Below are 10,886 nucleotides of genomic sequence, written 5' to 3' on the forward strand. Positions count from 1 at the left end.
CTTAGGAGTAGCTTTTTGGAAAAATAAAAGTCTGAAGAGCAATAGTTGGAATAAGTTAATATTTTCTTCTCTCACTTTATCTCCATACAGCAGGAGCCAGCTAACAATCATTAAAACCAGGGAATGGAAGATTTTTGCTTGAATGTTATCATTCAGCAAGTATCCAAACTGAGGGAGCCTCTACAGGAGGACCTAGAATCTTCAGCAAAGTAACTGTGGTTTGTTCTTACTGTTTTTATCATCTCGTAAATATACGATCCACATAATTTAAATAAACATGCCAGATCTTAAAGCAGTAGAATTCTCCATCTCTGAGTAGCAGAAGTCAGACCTTTTCTTTGATATCGCATAATAGAGTCCCATTTTCTGAAAAGTCATCCCCCAACTATATACTATATATTTAAACAATCTAACCACATACCATTGCTTCTCAGAAAGTAAATGGTGCAAATTGCACCTCAGGATTACTGTGTACAATGTGCTTCATGGGGCAAGTGCCAAATTCCCAATAAATTATTCAACACCACTATTATGTAGTGGTGAAAGCTAAGTAGAGAGATTCAACAAAGTATAATTCACTGATTCCTTCTCTACTTAGAGCACAGGTTGAAGCAATCTGTTGGCAGCTTAGTCATCCTTCTATTTTCCCCCTGGCAGATATTTGCATTCCTTTCTTCCCCAAAATTTAGGAGGGCAAAATTCAGGAGGGCAAAATTCATTTCCTATTAAAAAAACCCAACCAAACAAAACAAAATGGAAAACAAAATCAAACCAACCAAGCATGCTGCCTACAAGTACTGCCATGGTTGAAGTTTCATTCGTGGTGCAAACACAGGCAATGTCAGAACTAATCAGTTTAGTGATGCAGTAAGATAAGCAGAGAGGAAAGACAGTATTAACAGCTGGACCAGTCTGCTCCCTTCCCAATATTACTACTAAATAAATAGTCTTTATTTACAGTTTCATTCATACATCCAAACAAGTGCTGATCATTCAAAGGATACCAAGCTGAATAAGCAGATTAAGACTGCTGCAGAATTAGCTTTCTGTAGAAGCCCTGTGCAAACTGGGTGCCTCATTTCTGAAACGAGGGTTTGCATTTGTTTCCGTCCTATTCCGCTGTATGACTTTAGACGTCATACTTGGATCACCACTGCCTCAGTTTCCTCAGCTGCTCAACACTGACTAGACTGGACCACAGGCTTTGGTTTACAGTGTTCACAAGCTTAAACAGCATCTGAGACCCTCCAAGAGAAAATGCCACTGAAATATAAAGCATTACCATCAAACAGGTGAGCACAATCTACTTTTCTAAGAATGTATTACTCTGCAGGTAACTGGCAATGATGAAGGTAACATCGCATGTGAGCAGGCACCAACATACCCAGTAGGGTTTCTTCATCAGGTTGTTAATTTTCCATGTGGGCCATGATTAGAAACATATGTTACAAAAGTTCAAATTAATTCTGGAATTCTATTCTTAATTATTTTTTTATTATCAATTTCTGCCAAATACAGTAGATGAGTAAAGGACACATTTCTCAGACCAGAATCTTAGGTCATGTATTAAGTCTCAATAGCTTTAAGCAAAACTTCTCATTGAGCTGTCAAATTTTGCCAGGAAATGGTACAGAAAATAGCTGTACCATGCTTACTGAAAACTATGAATTATTCTCTCCTATATTGTGGCAAGCAACTGAAAAAAAAGACACCCCAGCAAAAGAACCTACCTCAAAGATTCTGTATTTCCTGCCACAAGTAATGAGTAATTAAAAATAAATCATACTTTTATACAGGTCTAGAGAATCCTCCATATTTGGCTAATCCAAGGTAATATAGTAAAAGCCACTGAGATTATTCAGAAGTGTTTACACTTATCGCTAAAATGTGATGCTACTTTGCACACATGAACTTACACAATTTTTGACATCTGAAACTAAAACTACATTAGCAGTCCAAAACAGTCATATGAATGTAAAGATTTTAACTGCCGGTTAGCTTTGTGTGCTTGTGTCCAGAGTTCAGCTGTAGCAGTTATTTTTCTCCTTGTTAGCAGCTGGTGCAGCTGTTTTCAACTTCAGTCTTCTCTTCAGAGAACAGTGCTGATATAACACCAATGTTTTTAGTTGTTGCTAAGTAATGTTTACCCTGATCAAGGACTTTTCAGTCTCCAGCTCTGCCAATGAGGAGGGGCACGGGAAGCCACGAGGAAGCAGAGACAGGACCCCTGACTCAAACTGGCCAAAGGGGTATTCCATACCACAGCACATCATGCCCAGCGTAGAAACTCGGGGGAGTTACCCGGAAGGCCCAGATCACTGCTCGGGTCGGGCTGAGTATCAGTCGGCGGGTGGTGAGCAATTGTATTGCGCATCACTTGTGTTTATTGTTTTCTTTTCCTTTTCCCCTTTTAGTTTTATATTCTCTCCCCTTGTTATTTCCCTTACCATCATTATAACTGGTGGTAGCAATAGTGGTTTTGTATTATACCTTAGTTACTGGACTGTTCTTATCTCAACCCGTGGGAGTTACATTCTTTTGATTCTCCTCCCCATCCCTCCGAGAGCCGGGGGGAAGAAGGGGAGGAGTGAGCAAGTGGTTGCGTGGTTCCGAGTTACCAGCTGGGCTTAAACCACAACAACTTGTAAAGTCCAGTGTGCAAAATCGACTTCCAAAATGCAGTTTATAAGTAATTTTGGATAGTGAGAAACTGGATAAACCAGGTTGAAACTAATCTTTTTAAAGAAAAAGACTACCTATGCAATGACTAATAAAATTTAAAAATCAATTTTCAGTGTATTTTTGTAGCTGCCTGTAAGCTAATTTCCCACATACCGTTTTTTGTAGGAGTAAGGAAACATTTAAGAATATCAAAGTGATTTTATTTTGAACATAGATATATGTATAGTATAAATATATGTATAGTATAACACCAGCATCAGCACTTATATACAAATCAGTTTAGCATAGCGGAATACCAATAATTTCCTCATGGGGCAATTAGGATCGAGCAGACAAACACTGATTCACCACTTCCAGTAAGTGAGAGTTTTCCAAAGCAGCTGCTACACGTTCTTTATCAGCAAGCTGTTTATTAACTGTGCAAGGAAAAAAAAACCAAAACAAAAAAACCCAACAAAACACAAGAAACCAGTCAAAACATTGGTAGACAATGTCTTTTTAAAAGCATTTTACATTGAGACACATAATCACACTGCTGCTATGGTGCTCAAGTAGACTAGTAACTGCAGCTCACAGAATCAAAGAATGGTTTGGGTTGGAAGGGTCCTTAAAGCTCCAACCCCCTGCCATGGGCAGGGACACCTTCCACTAGATCAGGTTGCTCTAAGTCCTGTCCAGCCTGGCCTTGAACACTGCCAGGAACGGGGATGCTAAGCGTATTTAGCAGATGCTAAGTACACTCCGGAGTTGCAGTCTAAAGGCAAAGCTACAGTGTTATCGGAAGTTAAACCAGGAAGCTGATTGCGATCCAGCAGCACAGAGCTATGCATGTGTAGGTGGAACATGAGAAGAAATTTCCCCCCAGCCTCTCTGCATTTTCCGAGTCCGCCACAACCAAGGCAAATCAATGACTAGTTGAGAACAGAGGTTGCCTGAGATTTTTAGAATACACACAAGAGTGGCTGGAAAGCTGCTCAGTGAAGAAGCACCTGGGGGTGCTGACTGACAGCAGCTGAACATGAGCAGCTTGTGCACAGGCAGCCAAGAACCCAACGGCATCCTAGCCTGTATCAGCAATAGTATGGCCAGCAGAGCCAGGGCAGTGCTCATCTCCTTTACTGGGCCCTGGTGAGGCCACACGTCGAATCCTGTGTTCAGTGCTGTGCCCCTCGCTACAAGAGAGACATTGAGGTGCTGGAGCAGGTCCAGCGAAGGGCAACAAAGCTAGTGAAGGGCCTGGAGCACAAGCGTGATGAGGGACCTGGGGGCTTTAGTCTGGAGAGAAGGTGGCTCAGGGGGGACCTTATCGCTCTCTACAACTACCTGAAAGGAGGCTGTAGTGAGGTGGGGGTTGGTCTCTAATACGATACAGAACAAGAAAGACCATACAACAGAGCACTAAAAACCTTACCTGCATGCTCAGAGACATGTGTTCCTGGTGTTATATGAACATCCAGCTTAAAAAGCATCACAAAAGAAAAAGTCAACAAAACACTGGAAGGTCAAGCTCAAACTGTTTAATAATAAAAATTAGACAATAAGTAGAAGAGAGGAAAAAGGGATATTCTTGCCAATGTATGATAGTGCCATATGTTATATAGCAGAATAAAGTCTAAAGTAACAGAATATTCTGCATTCCCATCTGCTTAAGCCTGCTTCAAGCAAGGAGGTGAGGCACCAACCTCTCCTCCTGTGCTGCAGACCACGTGACTGCCACAGAACTCTAACTCTGCATCAGTACTTTAGTCCACTGCCCTCTCTGGTTCCTGGAATGTTCCCTCACCCGCAGTATGACAATAGCTCTAGTTATTTTTCACGGTAAGCTAGTTAGCTTGTTTTTTGCCTTTTATCTTTTCCTTCTCAAACACAATTGCTCTCTTCTGCTTTCCAGAGTGATTTGATTACTCACCTTAAACCTCTCAGGGAGAGACCTGATCAATTTCACTTTTATGGAGAGGCCGATTAAGGTGGCCATGCTGCAGTGAGGAATGGTGGGGGTGAACTCCACTGCCACCGTGCTTTCTGCGTCGTTCACCTGTTAGAACAAACACCTCCAGTGTACAAACCACGACAGCACCGCACTCACTGCTTCACCCCGAATGCCATGCTGTATTCTACACGCAGTGCAACTCGAAGCTGTGCCTGGTTGCTCGTGGGTTCGCTCACTGACAGGACAAACGCCACGTTTGGCTGCACAGATTGCTGAACAGCCCTGTGTTCATGTCAATGAGGGAGTGGGCCGGCAGAGGCCGCACAGCTCCGCAGCGAGCGCGGCGACCAGGACCTCACCTTCACTCGCACTTGCTCGACGACGTTCAGCTCCTCCAGCGTGAGGGGGTGCTCGGGGTCGTTAATGGAGCGAATGAGATGTGTCGGGTTAAGGAAAGCGGAGCGGAGCTGCACCAACTTGGCCCCGCGGCCCCGGCCCGCCCGCCCTCAGCCCGGCGCGGCCAGGCCCGGCCCTCCCGGCAGGATATCAAAGATCTCCCGGTCGTCAATGGAGTCGGGCAGCTCATCGTCCTCCTCCCGCGCCGTCACCGGCCGCTCCCCCGAGCGGCGGTAGATGAGCGGGTTGGCGTTCTCCAGCGCCGCCCCGCCGCCCGGCCCCGGGCCCACCATGGCACCTCTCAGCCCTCCCGCTTCGGCTGCGGGCGCGGCGGAAGGAGCCCGGACGCCGTTCGTCGCCGCACCGGGCGTGGGGCGGGCCCTGGTCCCCGGTCCCCGCTTACCCGTGGCGGCAGTGCTCCCTTGTGGGTGAGCAGTGTAACTGGTCCTGGCTGCGGGAGCTGCCGGCAGGGGCCGGGCGAGCGTCGGCGTCGCTTCTAGGGCAGGGAGCGGCGCTGAGGGGAGGCGTTCGGCCGCCCGAGTCTGGCACGACTTTAGCTAACGTCTGAGGGTGAAAACCGAGTGGCTTCGCCCGAGCCAGCGGCGCTGCGGCGTGTGCGAGGACCCCTGAAGTGAACTTAGTGCTGGAGAGGATGTGCTTGATTAAAATCCAGACCTCACGGCAGCCTTCGGGTACCTAAATGGCCGTAAAAGAAATCAGAAAAGGGACTTTTTACAAGGACATGTAGTGACAGGACAAGGGGGAATGGCTTTAAGCTGACAGAGAGGAGATTTGGATTAGATATTAGGAAAACATTCTTCCCTGTGAAGGTGCTGAGGCGCTGGCACAGGGTGCCCGGAGAAGCTGTGGCTGCCCCACCCCTGCCAGTCTTTAAGGACAAGTTGGACGGGGCTTGGAGCAACCTGGCCTGATGGAAGGTGCTGGAGCTTTAAGAGGTGATGGAGCCCTAGAGGAGCTTTAAGGCCACTTCCAACCCAAACCATTCTGTGATTCTGTGACTGTATGAGTCTGTGCTTGCTGCAACAAGTGCTGGTCACGGGTTTGATGTAAGCATGTTCCTCAGCAGGAAGGCAGCAGTTTCCCCCAGTGGCTGACAGGAAAAAAAAGAGGATTTGGAAGGGGCTGAGACTTGCTGTTTCAAAAGGTGTTGCAGCTGGAAAAAAATACTTACATTGGGGTATGGTCATTACCTCAGGTGTGCTTCTGACTGCAGGGAATTGGGCCCCATTGAGTTTGTCTCCAGCGGGACCTGTTTACACATCTGCTGATACTTTAAATATGACTTACGAACTATCTCAGAGCAAAGTTTCTATTTATCTCTGCTTTCATCTCTGCTTATAGAGAAGATACAGCCTGACCCTCAAATTTAATCTCCCCTTTACAAATTTAATCTCCCCTTTAATTCTGAAAAACGCAGGAGGCCTAATTTTATTCAAGAAGGGATAAAGAACTATTTTGGAATAGACAATAATTGGACTAGAGACAGAGAAGCTGCCAGTGACTGCCCACCAGAATGAAAACAAGGCTTTGGGACAAAAGGTTTTTGCTTCAATACTGCCCTAATGCTGTCTAACAAGTTTCATAACGATGTGTGTTGATTTAAGGATAAACTACTATGTACGTGTGGTTTATGTGGAAACCTTCACCAAGGAAACCTTGACTGGCACAAAGAAAAGCTTTTCAAGACAGCTGCTACGTTGTACTGCATTTTTGCATATGATTTGATGCTTCAAAAATAAACACCAACACCAGTAGTGTGAATAAAGTAGAGTGATGCAGTTCCAATGTTAAAAATATTGGAAAAGTTGAACGGGACTAATAACATTGGGTTTTGTCTGTGCAGGCATCAAAAATGACAGGTTTGAAGGAAATGGATGAAAAATCAATCACTTCAACTTTAGAGTTTTTACTGCCAAAGTTGGTAAGTACTCTTGCACTAATCTAATTGGAGAAGTGAGATTTCTTTTTAATGCATATGAAAGATTTGTGATGTTTGGTGTTCTCTAATTTGCTGCTTGTTATACGACTATGTCTTAGTCATAGTGTTACTAAGACAGGACTTGCACAGAAATAGGAACGAGTCAGGCCTGGGATTTGGGAAGATGCCTTTTTGCTTCTAAACCTCTGAACCAGCATTTTTATCTTATGTATTTGTATGTAGGCTTACTACAAATAGTGTCTCTAATCTTATGGTATCTGATGGTTAATCTCCTGGTTGATGGGTTTCAAGGCAGGATTTTTCAATATGTTTGTATTAAATTAAATGCAACTTTTAAAGTAATTAAATAAATTACTACTTGCACTCCTAGTTTGGAAATGTATCTTTCAAGCAGCAAATTCTAACACTAAAAACATAGGCTGTGTTTGGAGAGCCCATTGGTCTTGGCCTGAAGGCTAATACTCCATAAATCTTTCAAGGACTCAGGGAAATTGCTTTTTTTAATTCCCATCTCTCTTCTGAAGAAAACAGAAGCCAAAGGTAATAGGAGAAGTTGCTGGATCTTTGTTGATTCCTGTAGCATTTTATCCCACATAAATCTGTTGCAAAGTTGACCTTAGGTGGTTTGTTTGGTTTGGTTTTTGGTGGTTTTGGTTTGTTTGGGTTTCCCCCTTCCCAAAACGCCTGAACAGATTGTATTTACCATCATGGTTTCCCATCAGCATGGGTGCTACCCTGGAGTTCTGTGCCTTTGCGGAATCTCTGAAGTTTTAAAGACGACATTTGTAGCTGCTAATTCACAGAGTGATAATTTTTCTGTTTGTTTCTTGTTTCCTAAAATTTTCTCTTAGGACGTACCATCAGAGTTTCTGCCTGTGACAGTGGATGAACATCTAGGAAACACAGGTGTGCCAGCTGAACTACGGGACTGATTTCTGGAGTTGCTAGGGGATGCAGCAATTGCCTTACCACACATTAAAGCATCAAATTATCGCGGGGGTGAGCTAATGAACACCAGTAGGATATTCAGACTTCTTACTACATGCTGGATCAAATGATGTAGACGAAAATCCAGTCATGAGTAGGCAGCCCTTCTTGAGATTCGCCCTGGGAACGTGAGGGTGAAGAGTGATATGGGTCTGCAGGCTTGTGTGAAGCAAGTGTATGTGCTCCTTTATCTTTGTACTAGAGTCTTCCACTTGTCCTCATAGTCACAATATATTGAGAGCAGAGTGTGATAACACAGGTAGATGTTGTTTGCTAAGTGAAGTATACAGGCTTAAAAATTAAAACATGCTAAAGCAACCTGGAATTTGTCCTTTGGCCTTCTGCTGCATGCGAAGTCAGCAGCCCTGTATTCTGGAGACTTTTCTGGTATTTAAGTGTAGACAAGCCATGCCAAAATACCCAGAACTGGAAAATAATTTGACGTTAATTTGTTTTCTGTACGTTTTCCTGGGGTGAGACTGGGGTTCTTGGTCTCACTTGCAGGTAGTGTTCCAGTTGCGTTGATTAGAGCAAGGCTTGGAGCTCTAGTGTTTCATTTTCTGCATGAGATCTAATGGTGAGGTTGAAAGGTATTTTGCCCCTGACTCAATTAACATTTCAGCATTTTTTTTTTTTAAAACGGGACTGTCCATCGAGCAAGGATTAAGGGTGTACTCCCAAAATTGCCTTTGCCTTGTCAGTTTGGGCATTTTCATGGGATTCTGGAAGTTCCGGTTCCTTCAGGCAGAACCCCGTGTTGCTACACTCCTAAATGGATATGCCAATCATTGAACAATTAGATATAAGATGCCACATCCTCAGGAAGATTATGAATCCAGCAATTTGCTTTCATTGCATATGCCTAAAACAATAGCATTTGGGATGGAGTATTTTCTTTCCCGTGAAACAAATGAGGAGCAGCTCTTATTTTGACAAAGAAACACAGAAATTCTACTTATTTTAAGCGAATTCACCATTTTTTTCTGCTTTTATTTTTGTCATTTGCGCAGTAGTTCACAGTCTGTTTCACAGCCTCCATAAATGAAAGTATTTCCTTTTACTCCACTGAACTTTGGAGCAATCCAACTATGTTGTAAAAGCATTTGTTAATCTGTTACTAGAGCCTTTTGATTTTGTTTGTATTTTATATTTACTTTTTTACTTATGTTACCCTACACTAGAAAACACTACGTAGTTCTTTTTTTATTTGCCTGAATTTACTGAGAGCATTAAAATAGCAAATATTTTTATTGATGTATTGAGATGCGTTTATAACTAATAACACACTGTGACTAAAATTCTTTTCACCTAGCTGATACAGTGGGCATATGCGTAACTTTATTTAAATTAATTTTCTTGAAGTGATAAGACATGGAATGACCTTGTCTTCTATGAGAATGAAGAATTTTTTGCCTAGTCATGCTCTGAATAATAGGGAGAATTTCAGGCCCACAACACTATGAAAGCAAACCGTGTGGCCCATTCCTTGAGTAAACCATTCCCATGCCTTTTAATGGGACTCAGGAAGCATGGGTTCTTTTTTTGGTTCTGCTTCTGGTTTCCTGAAAACCTACAGGCAAATCACCTTATGTCCTTGTACCCCAATTCCCCCATTTGTAGAATAAGGATAACTATGCAAATCTCATTCATACATAGAATTCTGTGGATAATTGCTGCATTACTTACATATTACAAGTACAGTGCCTCTGTTGTAATCCGAAAGTTGATACAAAATACTCACAGAGTTGAATGCTGCTTTTGTAGCAGCAACATTTTGACTTCTGGCACACATAGTAATTATTGTGTATTTTGTGTCTCAGGTGAAGCTACAGAGGAAGAAAAGAACCTTAGCAGACTCTAATGAAGTACTGGGTTAACTTGTTCAAAACGGGTAAGAATCGTGAGATTCATGACACACATTACTGGTTTGTGCTGACTCCATAGTGAGTTAGCTGTTTGGCTGATTTCAGTCTTAACTTCTATGAATTCCCCTGTGACCGAAAAGGGCATCACTCTTTCTTTCTTGTTGTTTACAGAAATCCTAATGGAGGGTTTGTTTGATTGGCCATCGTAGAACCTAAATGAAGAATACTTACACATGAATCTAAACCTAAGGAAAACCGGAAGGTTGAAAGAAAAGAAGGTAGGTTTTTCTGGAGAAAGGTGGTGTTTGAAAAGACAAATAACAAAAGAATGGAAAACAAGAAAGTTATTTCAGAGTTATAATTTATTGTCTAAACATGCATATAATATGCAAACTGTGAGGACAGTAAAAGAAATTACTTAAAGTCATTTTGTGCGTAAAATTATGTTTCTTTTTACCTTTTCTTGACAGTTGTCATATTTGCAATTATTGACTGTAATAATTCCAATTGATCTCTTTCCCCTTTGTGATCCTTTACTTTTTTCCTGGATTTGTCTACAACAGAAGCCTCACTTATTAAATACGGGTACCAGATTTCCCCACTGCTCAGGTTTTTCTATCATTTCCCCATGACTGAAGACAGAATGTAGCAGCAACCTTGTTTTAATGAAGTGAAATCAATAAAGACCCAATTTGCAAGTAAAACTGTCTTTTGATGTCAAGCGTATCAGCGATGGTACAGAAGTTTTGGTTTGGTTTAGATACGGAAATGTCCTATGTGGGGAGAAAAAAAAAAAAGGAACTAAAGAATGCTCTCCTTTGTAGGTTGGTTTTACAACAGAGTTAGTATATTTCTGACTGTTGTTATACACAATCTGTGAGAGTAGTGCTGGAATTAAGACTTCTCTCAAATGGTAGAAAAGTGAGAAACGGTCTCTACTACCCACACTTTTTTTCCTTTTAAATTCAGCAGTAACTCCCCTAGAACGATCAATGATGGTAACATTAATTATACACTTCCTATCTTTTCCATGGTGCTCCATATTGTGCTCCAGGCTGTTCTCTGT

General features: G+C 42.5%; 1 protein-coding gene and 1 long non-coding RNA gene across 2 annotated transcripts; one reads left to right on the plus strand and one right to left on the minus strand.

Moving 5' to 3' along the window:
* Positions 1–2,860: 2,860 nt before the first annotated feature.
* CIAO2B (cytosolic iron-sulfur assembly component 2B) lies at positions 2,861–5,369 on the minus strand. Its single transcript, XM_030511661.1, has 5 exons — positions 5,160–5,369; positions 4,972–5,051; positions 4,592–4,717; positions 4,094–4,139; positions 2,861–3,098 (listed from the first exon to the last, which is right to left on the minus strand). The coding sequence occupies exons 1-5, from the start codon at positions 5,299–5,301 to the stop codon at positions 3,001–3,003; spliced, it is 492 nt and encodes a 163-aa protein (XP_030367521.1). The 5' UTR covers positions 5,302–5,369; the 3' UTR covers positions 2,861–3,000.
* A 2,349-nt stretch (positions 5,370–7,718) lies between these two features.
* Positions 7,719–10,092, plus strand: LOC115619430. Its single transcript, XR_003995011.1, has 3 exons — positions 7,719–7,967; positions 9,776–9,846; positions 9,992–10,092. It is a non-coding gene; the product is annotated as an uncharacterized LOC115619430 (long non-coding RNA).
* The last annotated feature ends 794 nt before the right edge of the window (positions 10,093–10,886 follow it).

Source organism: Strigops habroptila, chromosome Z (assembly GCF_004027225.2).
Source record: "Strigops habroptila isolate Jane chromosome Z, bStrHab1.2.pri, whole genome shotgun sequence".
NCBI classification, from domain to species: Eukaryota; Metazoa; Chordata; class Aves; order Psittaciformes; family Psittacidae; genus Strigops; species Strigops habroptila.